This window comes from Enhydra lutris, unplaced genomic scaffold (assembly GCF_002288905.1).
Source record: "Enhydra lutris kenyoni isolate GAN:26980312 unplaced genomic scaffold, ASM228890v2 scaffoldscaffold51, whole genome shotgun sequence".
Lineage (NCBI taxonomy): Eukaryota > Metazoa > Chordata > Mammalia > Carnivora > Mustelidae > Enhydra > Enhydra lutris.
This window is the reverse complement of record NW_019154135.1, coordinates 12,039,906-12,061,663: the sequence shown is the minus strand read 5'-3', so window position 1 is coordinate 12,061,663 and position 21,758 is coordinate 12,039,906. Positions and strand designations below refer to the sequence as shown.

At 53.2% G+C, this 21,758-nt stretch overlaps 1 protein-coding gene across 1 annotated transcript in view; it reads right to left on the bottom strand.

Moving 5' to 3' along the window:
- Window positions 1-9,045: 9,045 nt before the first annotated feature.
- The window catches only part of LOC111157013 (polycystic kidney disease protein 1-like 1), a 60,080-nt gene continuing 47,367 nt past the window's right edge, over window positions 9,046-21,758 (bottom strand). The window contains exons 34-39 of the mRNA XM_022518215.1: window positions 21,469-21,609; window positions 20,341-20,475; window positions 18,182-18,391; window positions 14,621-14,782; window positions 13,611-13,781; window positions 9,046-9,059 (exon numbers count right to left, since the gene is read on the bottom strand). Of these exons, the coding sequence (XP_022373923.1) occupies window positions 13,623-13,781; window positions 14,621-14,782; window positions 18,182-18,391; window positions 20,341-20,475; window positions 21,469-21,609 (807 nt within the window). The 3' untranslated portion in view covers window positions 9,046-9,059; window positions 13,611-13,622. The remainder of the gene's footprint in view (window positions 9,060-13,610; window positions 13,782-14,620; window positions 14,783-18,181; window positions 18,392-20,340; window positions 20,476-21,468; window positions 21,610-21,758) is intronic.

Here is a 21,758-nt window from a genome sequence, read left to right as displayed (position 1 = left end):
TTGAAAGCCCCGTCCATGTTCACACCTCAGAATGTGACTGTGTTTGGAGATAGAGCCTTCAAAGACATGAATAAGGCAAAATGAGCCTGTTTGGAGGACGCTAACCCCACCTTACTCGTGTCCTAATGAGATGAGGTCAGGACACAGAGGAAGAAGATGGTGTCTCCCCACCAGGGAGAGAGGCCTCGAGACAACCAATCCCGACACCCCGATCTCAGACTTCCAGCCTGCAGCCCAGGGAGGAGATCCGTTTCCATCCTGGCCATGCGATCTGTGTTACGGCGTTCTGACTGCCCTAACAAATTAAGACACTTACTAAATAAAGACCTCCTTTAATCAGACACAAAAGTAAATAGTTTTTCCAATTGAAAAATGGGCCAGATGCGTCTGGGTGGCTCAGATGGTGAAGCATCTGCCTTCGGCTCAGGTCATGATCCCGGGGTCCTGGGATCGAGTCCCGCGTCAGGTTCCCTGCTCGGTGGGGAGCCTGCTTCTCTCCCTCCCTCTGCCTCTCCTCCTCCCAACTCTGTGCTCATGCTCTCTCTCGCTCTCATGTGAATACATAAAACATCTTAAAAAAAAAAAAAAGAGTCAAGTGCATGAACAATTTACTAAAAAAGAAAAAAAAAAAGTGGCCAACACCCATTAAAAAACATGCTCAACTTCACCAACAATCAAAGAAATGTGAGCTAAGACAATGGCCTACGAGTTGGCACATTGGACTGATCAAGACGGAAGCCTGTAGCTCTGCAGCCCCCCATCTGCCCCCAGCTGCCGGCAGCTGTGGGTCTGGCTCCAGTCACGACACACTCGTGTTTGCGTCCGCAAGTCCTCATGCGGGACAATCAGAAGGGCCTCGTCTCTGCAGCGGCAACCAGGCTGCCTCACACGTCTTCAAAGCAAGAGTCAAGGGGCTCCGAGTCTTTCCAAGGAACTCAACTGCATCCCAGAACAAAGCTCATGACTTTTTGCAGAGACACTAAAGCCTTCAGCAAGGTGACGTTCACACGCCTGGTACGGCAAGGACGCGAAGCCGTGGAGAAGTGGGCCCGGAATGAGGAGAGAAATCCAACAGTTAAAGCCGGTGTGGAGGGACACAGGTGCTGGAGTCAGCGGGTCTAAACCAAAGGCCTTATTATAACTAGATTTCTAGATGTGCAAGAAGTGACACAGACACATGGAAGGTATGTTTAAAAACCAACTGATGAGCAGCAGGTGGCACAGTGGGTTGGGCGTCCACTCTTGGTTTCGGCTCAGGTCATGATCTCGGGGTCATGGGATGGAGCCCCCTGGGGGGTTCCTCCTTGGGGCAGAGTCTGCTGGAGATTCTCCCTCTCCCTGGGCCCCTCCCCCCACTCATGCTCGATCTCTCCTCTCTGTCTCAAATAAATAAATAAATAAATCTGGGGGGAAAAAAACACAACCAAACTTCTAGGGAAGAAAACTATAAAGTGTGAGAGAAGATGTGTGTACGTATATAAATATACATGCTGATGGGATTCAGGAGATTAGACACCAGAAAAGGAAAGATCAGCGAACTTGAGGATATAGCTCTTTAAAATACTGGAAATGGAACACAAAGAGAGAAAGACACCCGTGAGCTGTGGGACAACGTCAGGGGGCCTGACAGGTGCTTGAGGTCAGTGAAGGGGAGGTGTCAGGAAAACACTTGAAGGAATGTCCCCCCAATTTGGGGGATTTTCCGTATGTCCTTACGTAACTGATTTTGACGTGATTTTGGCGGACTAAAACACACACCTCTAAATAATCCATGGGGTCACAAGGAGCCAAAAGGGAAATCAGGAAGTATTTTGAACTCAATGAAAACGAAAACACGGCCTGTTACAAACACGGCCTGTAACAGCCCGTGTGAGAGCCGCAGCACTAAACCCTTTTAACGGGGAAGAAGAAACGTCTCCCACCAATGACCTCAGCTTCTATCTGAAGAAGGACAAGAAGAACCAGTTCAACCTAATGTCAGCAGGAGAGAGAAAATACTAAAGATCAGGACAGAAATCAGCGCCTTGAACAGAGAAAGGCAACGAAACGGAAGCTGGTTCTTTGTGACCCAATGACCCCCGCCGGGCCAAGGAGACGGGACACCAGCCTCCCCGAGGCCCAGCAGTACAGCACTTATCTTTTCTGACCGTACTACTCCCAGACTCCTGCTTATCATTCTGGACACATGAAAGTGCCCACAGGGCCAGAGCAGGACCGCCAGGAGTCACCAGGCAAGTGAAGGGACTCGGAGAAATGTCAGATGGGGACGGCGGGGGCTGGGCAATGGCAGATGGGCTGGGGGCATCATCAAAAAATATGGTTTACAGTTGGGTGAGATGAAAAAAGTATTTCTCCTGCAAATAATAAAGCCCCTTCTATTCTTTTGATGTGCTGAGGGCTTTGACCTAAGACGTCAATTTCCGGTGCATTTAAATCTGGAGGAGGGACAAAGGCACTGGAAATGCAACTGTATGCCTGGTACGTAGGTCAGTGACTTACAAGTTCCTCTCTCATCGCACCTCGCACGGATAGACTTCTCAGTCCCATGGGCACTGGCCTCCCCCCACTGACCACCGTCCCTGACACCAGGGGCTGTGGTGGTTCCTACCGACCTCTGAGGCACCTCCGATCTTGAACCAGACCTACCTGGAATGCAAGGCAAGACTATCTGGAAGGAGTTTAGCCCATATAGAACAAACTAGTGACTGTATCTTTTTAAACATGAGCAGAGCTGACAAGCTGCTACATCAGTAATTCAGTCAGGACGTTTGTCCCTTGGGGAATCTCAGCGGGCTTTGACAGTATGCTCTCATGGCTTAACTTACCTGGTCTAAGCGCCCCGAAGTACAGCATCGGCCCTGCCCAGCACTGCAAGGATTTCCCCTCATTTCTTAGGTGAGGGCAGCAAACGTGGATCCCGAAGAAATTAGACCCTGTGGACAGATGTCCCGCCAGTAAGCCGGCCTGCTGCCCGTCCGCCAAGCGGGCCGCCCGAGAGCAGAGACCAAGTACTGAGCCATGCACGTGGACAGCAAACTTGCATGGTCCCGGGCCGACTTGCTCCCCTTCGTCCATCTCGCTCTGGGGTACTGATGCTGTTCAGGTGCTGGGAGCCTTTCGTAGCAGAAATGGAACACAGGCTGCCCGTTCACTGAGCTATGTCAGGAGGGTGGTTCCTGCTGTAGGCAGAGCTCCTCTATCTCTCAGGCTTGGCCAATGCCCTGATCTTTCTTCCACCCACACTTCCTGATTCCGTTCTCTCTGCAGATATCTGGTTACTGACACAGACATATTACTCTGATCACAAATAATCCCAAGTTTTTGAGCTTCCAAGAGGGCCTCTCTAGGACCCACCGTGGCACAGGATCTCCCCCATCTGAGTCTTGGTACAACAGGAAGTGGAAACAGATGGTGTGGGGCCCAACACAGGGCTGGACCTCATTAGGCAGAAATAAGAGCACTCGGACGGCCACCTCCTGGAGGATGGCAGATGCCTCCGTGCTCTGGAACTTTCACCCTGGAAAGATAATGGAGGGAAAGGATCAACCCCAAACTTGTAAAAGCTGGTACAGTGATCCCATGAACACTTTACCTGGGTTTCCTCATAGTAACATCTCGTGCAACCACAGAACAGTATCAGCTTGGGAGGTGACCTCCAATATGGTGAAGATACAGAACATTCCATCCCCAGGGGCCCTCCTGCTGCCTTATTCTAGCTGCACGTCTCTCCCTCCTGCTCCAGAGTCTGCTCTCCCAACTCTAACGTTGCCAACTTCAAGCATGTTATATAAACACGCCCACAGACTATGGAACCCGAGCTTGGCTCTTGAGGTCAGCATGATTCCCCAGAGACTCACCCTGGTTGCCGCACTCAAGGACACCCTGTGCTGCTTCTGTGCTGTGTGGGGCTCCATGGGCAAAGGTCCTACGATTCAGCTGTTCGCCAGGGACATGTCTCAGGGAGGTTTCCCCGCTTAGGGGTGTTACAAGGAAGCTAGGAAAGCGCATGCACGAGTTTTCGTGTGAACACCAGTCTCCATTTCTCTGGGATAAATTAATCATTTTTGGTACCATTCCCGGATCCTAAGCTTTCGTGTTTCATTTTATGAGAAATTGCCTATTTTGCGGAGGGGCTGTACCCTCCCCACCAGTGATGGAGCAGAGAGCTGGTCTCTGCACGCACGCCGCGTTTAGTGTCCCTAGTTTAACTTGAGCCGTTGTCATGGGTGCAGGGGTGATGCTCTCTGGTCTCACTCTCCGTCTCCCTGGGGGCTGCTGAGGCTCACATCTTCTCGTGAGTCTCTGGACATTCTCTTCGGTGGAATGTCCATTTGTGTTTCAGTCTGTTTTCTATCTGGATTATGTGTAACTGATTGCTGAGTTCTGGGAGTTCTTTATATATTCTAGATACTAGTTCTTTCTCAGAAGTGTGGTTTGCAGTCTCTAGTTGCCTGATTACCCTTTTCCCAGGGTGGTTCGCAGATCAAAGCTTTTAATTTTGATCTTATGGATTGTGATGATTTGCTTCTTTAGTTCCTCTTTTTTCAAAAATGTTGTGGTTCTACATTTTTCACTGGAGTCCCTGACCTGCTTTGCGTTGATTTTTGTCTAGGGTGTGAGGAGCAAGTTGGAGCACTGTTTTTCTTTTTTCTTGCTTCTGGCTGTCCAGTTATGCCAGCACCATTGTTGAAAAGGCTGCTCTTCCTCCCCTGAATTGCTCTGCCCTTTTGTAAAAAACTGGTTGGGCCTGTTTGTGTGGCTCTATTTCTAGGTTCTCTGCTCTGTCCCGGTGACCTCTGTGTCTGATGCTCTGCCCCACCTCACTCTCCTGACCTGGCACGGTCACCCCCTCCTCTGACTCAGCTTCCAAGAAATCAGCTATCTCTGAGGATTATAATCGTCATCACCCACAGCTTTGGGAACAAACCTGCTCATCATCTGGAGGGCACCCAGCATGCTAAGGTCATTGAAAGGTCAGCTCACATTCCCGAAATTTGATGATCCAGTTTCCTAGCTCCTTGCCTGACAACAGGGCGAGGAAGATGATGGAAACAAAATGCAGTTACGTTATGAAGGTGCCCTTGGCCAGCACGGGTCTCTGGGAAACAGCTGAGCTCTGCTCACTGCACAGAAAGTCTTCCTAAGGGTTCTACCTTTCTGAGGTCGAAGGCTAGTATTGTCATGCTCTTCAGCCAGTTCCAGACAATCCACAGCAGTGCGAGACATTGGAGAGAAGGTGGCCAGGCCTGGAACAGGGGTCCCCAGTTCCAGAGACTTCCACGGCTCCCTTCCTCAAGCACGCTAATTCTGCAGATCCAGTCCCGTACATTGTCACCCTGGGGTAGTAAGTGGGGAAATTCTTGGGTCTGACATGCCCAGGGCACCTGCTGTAATTAGGACCCTTCCTCTTCTAAAGATGAAAGATTTGGGGATGCCAGAAAGGGGGAGTGGGTCCAGTGGGGAAGCTCTGGCTTCTGTTCTTCCTCTCCCCTTGGTCCCACTGCAAATTACATGCCTCACCCCTCGATGTCATGAACACATCCCCAAGTGGCAGGTGCCCCCTCTGAACCACTGTGCTAGAATCTACCAGGGCTAGACACTTCCTTCCAAGCCACCGGGGAACAGGGTCATCCTTTACTAAAGGTGAGGTACACAGATACCCATGGTTTCAGGGGGAGGCTCAGTTGTGCACCTATGTTTTTTTAAGATCTACTTATTTATTTGAGAGAGAGTGCTGGGGCAGTGGCGGGCAGGGGGAGATGGAGAGAGAAGCAGACTCCCTGTTGAGCATGGAGCCTGACACGGGGCTCAATCTCATGACTCTGAGATCATGACTTGAGTTGAACTTAAGAGTCAGACGCTCAACCGACTGAGGCCCCCAGATGCCCCATCGTGCTCCTGGTTTAAACTGCCACTTCAAGTGGCAAAAAAGAATTCATTTTTGGTTATCCCCTGATCTTTTTCAGAGTCCAAGAACTCAGATGATTCATTCCTTCCATAGCTTTTATGATAATCAAGATGGCTTAACACGCAAACATCAGTCCTAGGAAAGCCTCCCCACAGGGGGATCTATGCGGAGTAAAAAATAGAAAGTTTGTGAAATTTTTGTTTTACCTTTATCACCTCAGTGGAATGAAATTCCTAAAAATGTTGAAATTAATTGAAATGACAGAGCCTTTGTCTTCAAATAGCGACAGTTGCTTGAAGGTATTTGTGATGGGTCCCCCACCCAAAGACACCGAGGTGCCGCCCCAGTGCCTGCGAACGTGACCTCACTCTGTAGATGATCACATCAAGATGAGGTTCCATGGGGGGGCCCTGACCCCAGGTGACCACATCCTTATAAAACACACAGACATGTGCATAGGAACATTCCAGGAAAACAGGACCTGGGGGGGTCCCCTAGGGGAGGTGCTGGGCGGGGGGAGGGGGAGGCCTGATGCAGACCCATCCCCCCATGGCTTCAGAGGGTGTGGAGCTCATTGGCACCCCATCTGGGATCCTGGCACTCCTGCACCCTGACACGACACATTCGTGTTTCCAGGGCCTCATTGCAGCCGTCCCGGCAAACAAATGCAGTATTTTGCTTGTTATTTGGGGACATAACTGTAGTTTGAGAGACTCTCAGCTAGAACAGAAACTTCTGCGGAAGGAAGCCAGCCTATAGTGCCATTTCGTCTTCAGGAATCCAGCTTTCTTAGCTCCTGCTACAAGATAACTTGGTTCAAGTAAATAAATTATGTTTCCACGGTCACACAGATATCCTGATTTCTATCCATCCCATCTCAAGTGCTACACCAGCACACATCAAAATGAAAAAGGGATTAACAGTAGTATCCCAGCTTTGCCGGAGCAGGTCTGCCAGGAAGGAATGATCCGGCTCCGACAACAGCGCTCCGTCTCATGAAGTTATCCTGGGCAGACGTACATAGAATCCCGAAAGCAGAGGAAATTTATGTCTGAGGACTGTCTGCTGGACCATTTCTGTCTGGTTCTTTGCACTTCTGATATATTACACATTTGTAAATCACATCTGAATAGTGCTCCTAAATTCAGCTAGCTTTTCTTGTGATGTCCACAGAAGGGAAAAATTCCCAGGTATACTTAGGCGTGCAGAAAATTTAGAAAATGACAAAAAGTATCAGAGCTAATCATACCCACAGCTGTGACTCTGGCATGTTGTGTTCTTCCTGTGGAACGACTCAACAGAGCCTTTACCTTTCTTCCTTCTTCTCCTTCTCCTTCTTCTTCCTTAGAGCCATCTCTAGGGCCAGCATTGGACTTGAACCCATGAGAGTCATACTGTCCACTAACTGAGGTAGCTGGGCACCTCAGAAGCTTTTCGTTTGGAAATTGTCTCAAACGTACAAGAAAAGTTGCAAGAATAGTTCAGTTGTGTGCTTCTATACTTCTCCTTGGAATCACATATTAACATTCTGCCCCATTATCTTTCCTCTTTCTACCCATATACGTAGTAGTAGCTTCTTCTGACCAATCGCCGATTACTATGTGTTTACTGAGCACCGGGCTCTGTAGAAAGCAGAGAGAAGAGGGGGACACAGACCCGTAGGGATGCTGAGTCAGCTCAGTCACATCCAGGACCAGTGAATCTCGGGAGTTACCGGGAAGTGCATTTTTCCTAGGAAACCTCATTGTTTGTTTGTTTATTATTATTATTATTTTTTAAAGATTTTATTTATTTGTCAGAGAGAGACAGGGAGAGAGAGCGAGTGCAGGCAGACAGAATGGCAGGCAGAGGCAGAGGAAGAAGCAGGCTCCCTGATGAGCAAGGAGCCCGATGCGGGACTCGATCCCAGGACGCTGGGATCATGACCTGAGCCGAAGGCAGCTGCTTAACCAACTGAGCCACCCAGGCGTCCCTGTTTATTATTTTTTTATTATGTTAGTCACCGGACAGTACATCATTAGTTTTTGATGTTGTGTTCCATGGTTCATTGCTAGTGTATAACACCCAGTGCTCTGTGCGATCTGTGCCCTCCTTAATACCCACCACCAGGCTCACTGAACCCCCCACCCCCTCCCCTCCAGAACCCTCCATTTGTTTCTCAGAGTCCATAGTCTCTCATGGTTCGTCTCCCCCTCCGATTTCCCCCAGTTCACTTCTCCTCTCCATCTCCCAGTGTCCTCCGTGTTATTCCTTATGCTCCACAAATAAGGGAAACCATATGATAATTGGCTCTCTCTGCTTGACTTATTTCACTCAGCATCATCTCTTCCAGTCCCGTCCATGTTGCTGCAAAAGTTGGGTATTCATCCTTTCTGATGGAGGCATCATACTCCATAGTGTATATGGACCACATCTTCCTTATCCATTCGTCCGTTGAAGGGCATCTTGGTTCTTTCCACAGTTTGGCGACCGTGGCCATTGCTGCTATAAACATTGGGGTACAGATGGCCCTTCTTTTCACTCCATCTGTATCTTTGGGGTAAATACCCAGTAGTGCAATTGCAGGGTCATAGGGAAGCTCCATTTTTAATTTCTTGAGGAATCTCCACACTGTTCTCCAAAGTGGCTGCACCAACTTGCATTCCCACCAACAGTGTAAGAGGGTTCCCCTTTCTCCACATCCCCTCCAACACACGTTGTTTCCTGTCTTATTAATTCTGGCCGTCTTAACTGGTGTAAGGTGATATCTCAATGTGGTTTTGATTTGAATCTGCCTGATGGCTAGTGATGATGAACACTTTTTCACGTGTCTGATAGCCACTTGTATGTCTTCTTTGGAGAAGTGTCTGTTCATGTCTTCTGCCCATTTTTTGACGTGACTATCTGTTTTTTGAGTGTTGAGTTTGAGGAGTTCTTTATAGATCTTGGATATCAGCCCTTTGTCTGTAGTGTCATTTGTGAATATCTTCTCGCATCCCGTGGGTTGCCTCTTTGTTTTGTTGACTGTTTCCTTTGCTGTGCGGAAGCTTTTGATCTTGATGAAGTCAAGTTCATTTTCACTTTTGTTTCCTTTGCCTTTGAAGACGTGTCTTGAAAGAAGTTGTTGTGGTCGATGTCGAAGAAGTTACTGCCTATGTTCTCCATCAAAATCCTAAAGAAGAATATTTACTTATTAAAGATTTTATTATTTATTGGAGAGAGAGAGAGAGCACAAGAAGGAGGAGGGGCAGAGGCAGATAGAGAAGCAGACTTCCTGCTGAGCAGGGAACCCATCACGGGGCTCGATCCCGGGACCCTGGGAACATGACCAGAGCCAAAGGCAGATGCTTCACTGACTGGAGTCACCCGGGTGTCCCTCAATTTATTTTTTATTGTCTTTTTAAAAGATTTTATCTTTAAATCATCTCTACACCTAGTGTGGGGCTTGAACTCACGACCCCAAGACCAAGAGCCGTGTGCTCCCCTGACTGAGCCAGCCGCGTACCCCGAGACCTCACTGTACCCCAGGGTCTGCACCATGAACGGCCACTTGCAGCCTCTCATGAAGAGGCACGTCCTGCTGCTGATCCAAGTGGGCACCGGAGTCGCTCAGAACTTTGCCCCCAATTCGGAGACTAATATTTTCCAAGTTCCAGGAATACTGTGTCTTCTTGGGGGACACAGACATCACCAGGCCCCCACTTCCAGCTGCTGGAACTGTGCCGCCGCCGTACTTGGTGAGTGAACACGCACCCAGGTTGAACGATGACGCAGGAAGCCTGGCACTGGGAGAACCTGCTTCACGGGGCGGACACTGAGGGTCAGGACGCTAGTCACTGCCCGGGGCCCACCCACTGCTCAGCAGCTGCTTGAGCACGTCCCTCCTGCCTCTCTGGGGCGCCCTTACTTCTGTGTGCACAGGCCGAGCGGGTAATTCCTTAAACCCTTCATAACCTGTTTTCTTTTCAAGGATTCCGGTTTCGTGTGTTCATGAGTCCAGAAAGCTGGGTTTGTGGAACCCGACTAGGGCCACAAAAAGTCCTGGATACGAGGGGGGAGCTCAGCAAATTTCCTGGACAGGTTCCTGTGACCTTCGTAGGCTGTGCACGTTAAGGAAAGTCAAGCCTTCTAAACATCTTTTAAAGTCGCCCACAAACTGGCAAACTTAAGGGAAGCAGTGGGACGAAAATCCACAGTCTGATGGCCCCCTGTGTCCCGACGGTCCCTGACTCATGGGGCTCACACGCGGACCTCTCTGAAGGCAGAGGCCATGGTGCAGGGGCAGCAGCCCCATCCCCCGCACACCCACAAAGGTGCAAAGTGAGCCTCGGCTCCTCCACGGCTGTGCCAAACGCCCAGCTTCCGCCGGCAGGTGGGTGCGAAGGAACGGCACTTCCTTGTAGAGAAGGACCAAGCCGCTCAGCCGACGTAACCCGTGGTCAGGAGGCTCCTGCCTGACTCAGCCCTACCCATAAAAGGGAATCGCGCGGCAAATCGGCTGGAAAAACCGCTCTTGATTCTCGAAGCTGCGACCGTCTCAGTGGCCTGGCCGCTCCCGCAGAGCAGTGGGTCCCGGGCATCAGGCCGGATTCGGGGCAAGGCCTCTGGCGCAGCTCTGCGCCGGTGGATGGACGCGGCCGAGCTGAGAGCGGCCCGAGGCACCTGCGGCTGCCAAGCGGGCAAGGACCAGAGCGGAGGCGGGCAGCCCCCGGCGCTGCGCTGAGTCACTTGGAAAAGACAAAGGACCGTGTGCCGAGCGGGCGGCTCGCATAGCTCCAGGCAGCCAACCCTCCCAGTTCACGCAGATACAATCTTAATTATTAATGGCTGAGGTGGAAAACAGCTGCCCTGAAGTTAGGAAATTCAAGTGGGTTGTTTGCTTGGATTACATCGTACAGAAGAGGGTCTGTCCTGGGGAGTCCAGCCCGCCGGGTCTGCTCTAAGTCCAGGCACATTCCTGGTCCCCTCTCGTGAGGGGCCCGCGGGTCCCGGTGCAGGAACTGAGATCCACGGGCACCCCCGCGCCTCCAAGGGCGTGGAGTGCGATTGTCCTCGAGCCTCAGGACTGGTCTGAACGGCACAGGCTGGGGCGCATCCCGGGGCCCACCGTAGGCTGCCCTGTGCGCTCGGATCCTGGCGAGCCCAGCGACCCCGCCGTGAGTGAGGCTGTGTGCTGTTAGTTACGCAAGCGCGGGCAGCGCCTCCGGGAACGAGACCAGTAAACCCCGAGAAAGTGCTCCCGTCAGACTTTGGAACTGACCGTCTTCCCTCGTCCTTGACTCCGTGGGAAGGTCTTGGCCATGGCACCACCGGCATGTAGCACTGACTTGCCACACAGTCTGATTTTTGAATTATTTCAATGAAGAGTGTGTTTTAAAAATTAGAAATGAATGTCAAATTTCATCAAATGCAGTCACGGAAAATCAGATGAGAGTCTCTGCCATCTCTTGGGGAGGGGGTCACCGATCTGTTTCCTGATATTAAAACATGTCTTTGGTTTAAAACTCAAAGATGGGGGCGCCTGGGTGGCTCAGTGGTTAAAGCCTCTGCCTTCGGCTCGGGTCGTGATCTCAGGGTCCTGGGATCAAGCCCCACATCGGGCTCTCTGCTCAGCAGGGAGCCTGCCTCCTCCTCCTCCTCTCTCTCTGCCTGCCTCTCTGCCTACTTGTGATCTGTCTGTCAAATAAATAAAAATCTGTAAAAAAAATAAATAAATAAAACTCAAAGATGATCATGACATATTATTGTTTTAATCCGATGCTGGATTCTGTTTGCCATTGTTTTTGTTTGTTTTGTTTTTTAGAGAGAGAGGAGAGAGCATGACCAGGGCAGGAGGAGCAGAGAGAGAGAGAGAGAGAGAATCCCAAGCAGACTCCACACTCAGCAGGGAGCCCGACGTGGGGCACAGTCTCACGACCCTGAAATCATGACCTGAGCTGAAGCAGAGGGTCTGATGTTCAATCGACTGAGCCACCCAGGTGCCCCAGCAAGATGACATTGTTATAAGATTTTATTTATTTGAGAGAGAGAGAGAGAAAGGATGAGAGAGGGAAGGATCAGAGCGAGAAGCAGACGCCCCGCTGAGCAGGGAGCCTCTGCAGGACTCGGTCCAGGGCCTCCGAGATCATGACCTGAGCCGAAGGCAGACGCTTACCGACTAAGCCACCCGGGTGTCCCTAAATTATATCTTTAAATATTTTTTTGTGTCTTCCGACTTTCTTCCCCAGAGGGTGGAGGAGGGTGCTGGGAGGTGACACCTGTCCTTTCTTCGCCTTACGCATATTCTTCTCTGACTTTTGTGTGTATGATTTTCCCTAAAATCAATTTTAATTGTTTATTTTTAATCTCATTTTGCAAAATGTCCTCAAACTTGCCATCCGTGTCCTTCGCTGTCTTTTCTGTGAATCTGTTACCTTTTTCTTTTGCTCAGCTTGTGTTTTTGTCATCTGGTCCTTTTCTTTCCTCGACTCTCTCCGTTCTCCTTTGTGTTTTATGCCAGTGTTCAGTGCTGCCGTCTCGGCCCCGCGCTCTTTCCCGTGCATTGAGTCTCGCGTGCGGAGAGCAGCTCGCCTGCCGTCTCACCTGCGTGTGACAATGCTCTGCGGGGCTCGTCTCCGTGTCCATCCCTTCCAGTCATCTTATTTTTTTTTTTAAGATTTAATTTATTCATTTGAGAGAGATATGGAGAGAGAGCACACAAGCAGGGGAGGGGCAGAGGGAGGAGCAGACTCGCCACTGAGCCGGGAGCCCGACATGGGGCTGGATCCCAGGACCTGGAGATGATGACCTGAGCCAAAGACAGACGCTGCGCCCTCGGAGCCACCAGGCGCCCCTTCCAGTCATGTTCACCGACGGCTCTCTGGGGTCGCATCATCCCGTCGTGATCTGTGATTGTCATGCGTGTGCACCTCTGCTCGCAGGGGTCCATCTCACCGGGCCAGGGAGCACGCCCGTGCCGCTGGGCTGCGTGACGGCGGCCAGTCCGGGCAGCATGGTGTCTGTCTGGGTCTCAGGGAGCCCCTGAGATCACGTCACACGGGAGCCCGACACTCACCTGACCGTTCACCGTGTCCCGCCCGCAGCACGTGCCTCTCCCGGCTCCAGCCTCTGGGCCATCAACAGCCCCTCTGCTGGTTCCACTTCAACAGCCTCTGCAGCAGATGGCTTTCCCACAGCCCCGTGTCCCCAACACTCGTGTTCCAGGGGATTCCTTTCGCTCTGGGCTGTTCTATTATCTTTTCTTCCACACCAGGGGCCTTTGCTAGCCCCCGCCATGCGTGCTGTTGAGAAGGGAGAACTCTGGGCTCTGGGAAGGGGCAGAGTCCTCTCCCCCTTTGGCCTAATTCTCTCTGCGGTGGGCACCATTTGGGGGATTCTTGGTCCCGTCCTGGAGCACAGATATTTCCTGGTGTCTGGGAGGATGGAATTCCCATTTCTGGTTCTCCCTACCTTCGTTGCTCCCAGCTGTAATCAGAGGGAGGGAGCAGAGAGCCAGCCCGGCCGCCCCCGCAAGCTGGCGGTCACGGGCGACACTGGCCGGAGGAAGCAGTCAGTCCTTCCGCTCTGAGCAGAGCGCCCTTCCCACCAGCCACCCACCTGGAGGGGACACTTATGCAAAAGGACCTCATGATCTGAAACAGCCCCCAGTTCAGGCCTCCCTTACAACGTAAAAAACATTTCTGCTCTAAAGAAGAGTGATAAAAATAATTTCTCATTTGCTTACCCCAGTGGCTCATTAGGCAGAGATGCCCCCCGAGGGATGGCCTCCTGGCCCGGCCCCTCCTGTATGCCCGGACCCCTGCCGTGGAAGAGGACGCTGGGGGCTGTCGGACAAACTGTGAATCTTCCACAGGAGCTCGTCCAGCAGATCGGAGACCTCATCCAGGTAGTGATTCTGGAGCCAAGGAAATCAGATTAGTGAATGCCCTCAAGAAACGATTTTCCCCTCAATTTCTGAAGCATTTTCATGGTCCTGACTTTAAATGCTGTTGTACTTTGTAAGGGCGCTCCCTGGAGCCAGAGACCTGGTGCTGGGCCCGAATTCTTGATCTCAGTCCCCTGACCCCCCCAGGTCACGGACACATGTACACACACGTCCCTGATGCCCTGGGTCAGGGACACATGTGCACGCACGTCCCCGACACCCCGGGTCACAGACAAGTGTGCACATGTGTCCCCGACACCCCAGTCACGGACAGGTGTGCACACGCATCCCCGACGCCCTGGTTCACATGCATGAGCACGGATTTAAAGGCGCATGACAAAGAGTGAAGCCTTCTCAAAGCCCAAGATCGCCATCACCCATGGCTGGCTTTGGGACTGTAGCGCAGGACGCTGCAGTGCCGGTCACGAAGGCTGGTGAGGCATTCAGTGTGCTAATACCTGCTTTGCTGGCCATCACGTCGGGGACCAGGCCCAAACGCTCTACTTACGTCCCCGTGTTTGCGGAGAAGTTTGGCCCTGGTGGTCGAGACCCAAAGCAAAGAGTCGCTCTGTAGGGACAGAGGGGCTGTGTGTGTGTTGTGGGGGGCGGAATCATAAACTCGGTCATCCAAGGATATCACGAGTTAAGGGAAGAGAACGTGCTTGGTCACCAGCTAAGTGCTAGAATTTCCACGGGAAATGCCACGGCTCTGTGATGAGAGGACGCATAGAATCCCACGTGCTTTAACGGCCAGAAGTGAGGTTCTACAAGGAAAGATCGCGCTCGCCGGTCCAACACCCGCAGCTTACACGCCTCACGGCCACATCAGCCTCTTCCTGCGGTGGCTTCTGCAATCCCAACTGGGCCAGGACCGCCCCCCACACGTAGGCAGTCAGGTCGGCCAGGCTCACGAGCGACTGGCTTTGCAAAGATTTCCTTTTTCGAGCAAGAGTCGCGAGGGACCCTCTGAGCTGGGGAGAAGAAAGAAAAGACAGACTGATTTCATGTTATCAGGCAAAACATGGCTTTGTTGTTTTTTTTTTTTGTTTTTTTTGTTTTTTTTTTTAAAACATGGCTTTGTTAATGTGATAGACTGTAAAATGGAGATTCTATCTGATGACACTGTTTTAGGACCTTTTAGTAAGACAGTAACTGCTTAGCAAAAAAACAAAAACACCAGGAAATAGCTCTTGTGCACAGAACTGGACCCTAACGAGATGAACCCAACAATGAACGTGGATGTATAAACGGGCATATACATCAAGGGTGTTTTCAGTCTCTAACAGGTGAGGACGAAGATTGTCAACATGGTGTGCGTTTCCACAAGCAGACTTGGTTTTGGGGTGCTCCGCGGCACCGCCGGGATCTGGGGGCCCCACCGTGAGCGGCGCCTGTGCCCAGGAGACAGGAAGACGAGCTCACATGCTCCCTGTGGACGGGCACCAGCTGTTTCCTTCTTTACTGCAGGCTGAGACCTGTTCTCAGGCTCACAAAGCCTGTGGGCACCGAACTCAAAGTTGCATGCATTTGACTGTTATAAAAATAGTCCAAACAAGCCAAGTTTGGGCCGTTTAGAGCCTGCTTTGCATGCGCTGCAGAATCGCACAGACGGCTGTTACCCAGTTCCCGGACTCCGACACGCTGCTGCCCTTGGGAGGTCTGACTCAGACTTCCGGCTTGCTGCTGGGCGACGTCTACACTAAAAGACCCTCCCACCCCTGCCCTTCTCCCCTTCCTTTTTTTTTTTTTTTTTTTTAAGATTTTATTTATTTATTTGACAGACAGATCACAAGCAGACCGAGAGGCAGGTGGAGAGGGAGAAGCAGGCTCCCCGCTGAGCAGAGAGCCCGATGTGGGGCTGAGTCCCAGGACCCTGGGATCACGACCTGAGCCGAAGGCAGAGGATTTAACCCACTGAGCCACCCTGGCGTCCCCCCTTCTCCCTTTCTTGACGGTGGCCCCAAGACACAGCATCTGGATGGGCTTGGGCTGTGACACCTGTCAGGACGTGGCCACATACAGCTTGTGTGTCTTCCCGTCTCTCATGGTCATATCTCTTTCCCAGATCAGCCCTAAATCCCTTGAGCCCCTGCCCACGTGTCAGAACCCCGCAGGGATGTCTAGGTCTGAGGACAGGACACCGTCCGTTCAGACCGCATACGTGGGTCTGAGGCTTCTCTGCTCTACCAGCTACACGAGCCCCAGGAGCCAGCAGTGATGTGTCCCGACCCCTGTGTGCAGGGCCCCCAGGGCCACTGCCTTCCGGTTCCTGGCGATAAGGTCCAAGCACTTCATCATCTTAGCGAGACGTCCAGGGCCCACCATGCCTGGCTCCAAGCATCGTTTCCAAAGCCACACCTGCCTGGCCCTGGGCCCCAGCATGGGCCGCACCACCACCCTTGCTCCTGTGATACTCCTCCCACCCACAGATGCCACTCCCTTTGAGGAGATGCCTCAGATACATGAATACATACACATAAATAAAAATAAAATAAAATAGCATGTAATTTGCTAAAAACTACAGAACACTGAAGAGAGACATCAAAAAAGACCAAAATACATGGAGACTGACAGCATTCTTGGGGTGATCTTATTGGGAAGATGTCTGTTCTCCCCAAATCTGATTTACACATTCGCAGCAAGCTCGAGCAAAACCCCAAAATGCTGTTTCACAGATGCCGACAAGCTGATTCTGTAACTTATGTGGAAACGCAGAAGAACTAGAGCAGGCCCAACTGGAAAAGGGCGAATCTGGAAGACTGGCCTGTGCTACGTGAAGACTCACTGAGCAGCTCTAGCCATCACGACAGAATGGGGCTATGATGGAACCGGTCGGTGGACCAGAACAGATGAGCCAGAAGCAGACTCGCGGAAGCCACAGACTGGTTTGTGATGAAGATACACGGGCAATTCAACATGCTTTTAAAAAAGATTTATTTATCTATTTGATAGACAGAGAGAGAGAAAGATCATGAGCCGGAGGGGCAGAAAGAGGCAGAGAATTGCAAGCAGACTCTGTGCTGAGCTCTGAGCCGACAAGGGGCTCGATCTCAGGATCCCAAGATCACGACCCGAGCTGAACCCAAGAACCGGATGTTCAACCAGCAGCACCAGCCAGGTGCCCCCTGACGTGCTCTTCAAAGACGGTGTCAAGAAGAACTGGACATCCCAAACGGCCGAGAACACTCACTCTGCTCTGAGCCATGTATCTTACACTAACGTGGACTCAGAATGGACCACTGACCTACATCTAAAACAGAAAACCATAAAGCTTCTAGAAGAAACGTAGGAGAAAATGCATGGGAGTGTGGGGTTGCCATTTGCTGATAGGACACCAGCGGAATCTACACAAGAAGAAATCAAGAAACTGGCCTCTGCAAATGTTAACAACTTCTGCAAGAAACACAGTTAGAGGAACAACAAGGAAAAGCCACAGAATGGGAGAAACACTTGCAAACCACATATCCAATGAAGGAAAAGTATCGAAAATACAAAATTTGCTATAATTCTTTGTTTATACACGGGTCTTCCTTTATGGACTGTGGATCGTGTCCCCTTATGTTTGTTCCACCATTGCCTGAATAGAATAGGTATTCTTTAAGCATTTGCTGAATGAGTGCATGAATGAAAAAAACTAGTGGATGGATGGATGGACGGACGGACGGACGAGTGGATGGGACAGGTGGATGGATGGTGGGTGGATGGGTGGATGGAAGACTAGATGGGTGGATGGAGGAAAAGCAGAGGGAAGGAGAGAGGGTGGGAGCGAGGGATGGAGAGATGGGTGGACGGATGGATGGGTGGGAAGATGGGAGACTAGACGGATGGATGAGCAGTGAGCAGGGAGCAAGGAACACTGCAAAAAAAAAAAAAAACAAAGAGCTCAGGTTTGAGTATTGTCAAGGCTCGAGTTTACGCTGGGGTGTGTGTGTGTGTGATATGACTACATTTGCAGGTGGCAGATCAGTAGGAGGGTAGTAAACAGAGAGCCCCATTCCCAACTCAGCCCGCCGAGGCCAGAACACCTATCCAGTGAAGGCTGACTGATGGAGGGAAACCTTTATGAAACAGGAAGTTTGAAATAACAAGGGAAGAGTTAGCAGCAACCATGAGAGGAGGCTGGGAAAGAGACAGGGAGTGACTCAGTGCCTGGAGGACCAGGGGCTCCCTCGAAGAGGCAGCCCGCAGCCCGCGATGCCGGTCTTGCTGGACCTGTCCTCGTTGCCGCAGTGAGCAGCCTCACCCAGCGCAGGACAGGTGGGCCTCAGGGAGCCAAGGCCGTGCAGAAACGTGCAAACGGACCACGGAGAACTTCACCCCACGCCAGGTGGGTCCCGGCACACCGCGACTTCTGGGATGCATGCACGTACCATTCCCCACCACACAGTGCTCACTGCTATGAAAAGGGCCCCGCGGCACCCAGCCAGGGCCCACAGGTCAGACTCGGAAGGGCCACGGGATGTGTGTGTCTGGCTTCTTCCTGGAAGACGGAACAGCAGGTCTCGGGAGAAGTCTGCGAAGGTGCAGGGCGGTACCGTGCACAGGTGGCAGCGGGCGGCCAGCATCAGGACACCCACCAGCTGCAGGGAGAAAGACCCATGACTCTGGGCTCTGGGGCCTCGGAGCCCAGACTGGTGTGCGGACTTTTTAATGCTTTAAAGCAACAACAAGCTTGGAGAAGCAGTTTTTGCAGTGTTGACCATGTCATCCCTCGTGGCCTGGATCTGTCTCGTGCACACCCTCTGGGGCCCTGCTCCCCTCCCCTTCCCTCTCTCCCCCTCCCTCCCCCTTTCACTATCCCTCCCCCACTCTCTCCCGGCAACAACGACCCTCTCCCAGCCACCCCCCCCTCCGACTCCCTTGCCCATCTCAAGTTGGCGGGGCGGGGCGGCAGAGGGGGGGCATCTCTGCTGCTTCCTCCCTGTCCTTCGTGTCCCCAGCACCCAGCAAGGGCTCAATAAAATAAGCCACTTCAGAAGTAAAGGCTGTTAAGTTTAGTTCAGATGAAGTTTTGTGGTCTGGTTGTTGTAACAGGCTGGGAATTTGGCCTGGGAGCCTGGGGTTGTCCCCTGGGCCCAGTGAGTGAGTGTGTGTGTGTGTATCTAACTCACCTGCACCAAAGGCCAGCAGCCCGTTGTCACAGGCCCACACGGGCTGCAGTGTGTGCACTGACTGTCACAGGGAACCCTGGGCTGCATCCGTTCCAGGCCCCCACTGGCCCCCATTTCCCTCGCTTAGCCCCAGCCCTGCACCCACAGCCTCCCTACAAACTCTCGGGCTCTCACTCCACTATTATTCACTCCCTACGTGGGATCGCACCCTACAGTGGTCCACCATCTAGACCGAGCCAGTGCGGTTTCCCGGAACACCTGTCCTCACCCGCCCGTGGTTTCTGAATGGCTCGGATCCCACTACCTAATTTGGACACGATTTATTCATGATATTCTGTGCTTTTTCCTTCACAAAAAAGCATTCTTCCCATCGCTACGTGGTAGAATAATGACCAGTTTAATACACAAGTTCCACATACATGTACTCTCTCAGCACGCCGTGCCCCCCAGGCACACACATGCCAGGAGCTTCTGGAGCTGGAGCTCGGGCACTGGTCCCACAGTCGGGACAGTGGGTTTGGGGGAGGTGTGGCCAGGCTTGAAGCCAGGTCTCCGACTCCTGGGTCCTGGTTTGCACAGTCTGTCCCCCTGAGCATAAGGCCAGCAGGGCTGGGGGACCTGTGCCTGGTTCCCCGTGAGCCGCCTGAGCCTGGGACCCTGACAGCCAGAACCTCATCAGGCCTGATGACAGTCCGGCTGTGGGGGCCCACCAGGGGCTGACGGGCTGGGGCAAGCTCTCCCCCCGGGGGCCAGGTCAGAATCACCCGCACCCCAGAATCTGGCCAGCATCCCATGCGGGGCTCTGGGCCTCCTGATTCTGGGCATCAACAGCCTGCCAGACGGGGCCTGCCCTGGACTGAGACCCGGGGCCCGGGGTGGGAGCCAGGCTTCCTGAGAACCCTACACGTGCGCTGTCTTCCGGGCCCACAGAGGCCGATTCCACGTGGGGGTAAACTGCACTCAAGTGGGTGTCAGGTACTCATGGGGGGCATTTGGGTGCAGGGCCAGCCTTAGGGGCAAGGGAGGTGGGGGCCCTCGCTGGCATTAGCACCCTGCTCCTCCCTCCGAGGAAGAACTCCCCCTACCCCAACCGCCATGCTTAGCTGTAATAATTCGGGGCGGGAATTACTAGAGAGCCCAGGCCCCATTCCTGGCACGCAGAACCCGCTCCATGGGTGGTGATAACCACAGCACGAGTGGTAAGAACAAGTGCTCGGAGCGGGGGTCCGGCAGAGCACCGTGGAGTGAGTCTGGGCTCCCGTGCTCAGGAGCTCACCTCACCCTAGAACCACCAGCACCCATGATTAAAACCACTCCAGGGTGCTGGACGGCCAGGCCTCTAGGTTGTGTCTCCCCGGAGAGAACACGGACTGTGCTGGCTCGTCAGGGAGAGAACTGGCCCCGGGGAGCCCTCTTACCCCTGCCGTGCAGACGCCAGCCCGCGAGCGACGCAGCAGGAGGGAGCAGCAGGCCGTCGAGCTCTGAATGCCAACGAGGAAGGCGAGCTTCAGCATCAAGAGGAACAAAACGGTCCCCTGGAGCCAGGTCACCCTCTGAGATGGAAGGACAGGGCAGGTCGGCATGTCCCGCCAGCTCCGGAGGGCACGCAGACGCAGGCACACCAGACCACACTCACTGTCGCCCCACAATGACCCCTGGACAGGACTGCCCCGCCCACATCGGCGAGAAGATCACGGACAGAATGTGTACCGCCCCTTCCTGAGGCCAGGCCCAGCCCTCTGTGACCTGCTAAGTGTGCCCAGAGACGGGGTGTGCCGGCCAGCAGCCTGCCGTTCCCTGAGCCCAGCAAGGGAAAGCCAGGCAGGGCCAAGCCGGAATCCTGCTGGAAGAAAGAGGCCGAGGGACACTGGGGCGCAGAGAAAGGCAGACCCCGAGCCCGCCATCCGTCCCAGGGAGCGGCCACCGACGGGAGTGAAGCAGAGCGTCCCACCTTCCTCCCTCCCAGAGCCTCCAGCCTTGAGGACGGACAGACAATGAGCCAAGTCATCACAACGCAGGTCCTAGTGGAGGCTGGTTAGTGCCATGAGGATGGGGTGACATTTAACGGAGACATGAATGCCGGGAGCGGGTGCACTGGGCTGGGTCGGCTCCTCTGGTGGACCCCATCCCGGTGGGGGTCAGTCCCCGCTTCAAGCTGCACCTGTCCCCATGGCAGGACCGGCTCACACCATCTGCCGCTGGGACGGCCGCAGACGGAAGAGAGAGGACAGACCTGACGTGTCTGAGTCCGGCTGTGCCTCCTTGACGCCTCCTCCACACCTGTTCCCTCCCCCACTCAGGGTCCCGGGGAGTCGCTGAGCACCTCCGTGTTCTGAGTCACGCTGCCCACAGACCACGCCCCTCCCCCCTCCCCCCCACCTGCAACACGGATTCAGCCCTTCCCTGTGCCGCTCTCCTTCATCCTCGAGCTCAGAGCATTTTCTCAGTATGGAATAAATCCCTTGTCTGGAACCTTCTAGAACGTGTATGACCTCTTCCTTTGGACAGTGTCGCAGGGCGTGGACCACCAGGACACTCTGCCGTACCTGATTCCATGAGGCCGCGAGGCTGAGGTCCGTAAATCCTTGGAAATGTCCTCCGCGGAAGTGGTCCGTCACGTCCCCAGTGAGCGTGGCCAGGTGGCTGGAGGCTGTGTGGCAGGCGAGGTTGGCTCCCAGGACGGCAAGCTGCAGCAGGGGGGGCAAGGAGCCTCAGGGCACTGGGGAGGGCCACGGTGGCCCCCACGGCTCAGGGCGCAACATCAGGACGCAAGCAGCGAGGGGCACTGATCTCGCGCTGTCGGCCACGAACACGACCGCAGGGGAGACAGCAAGAC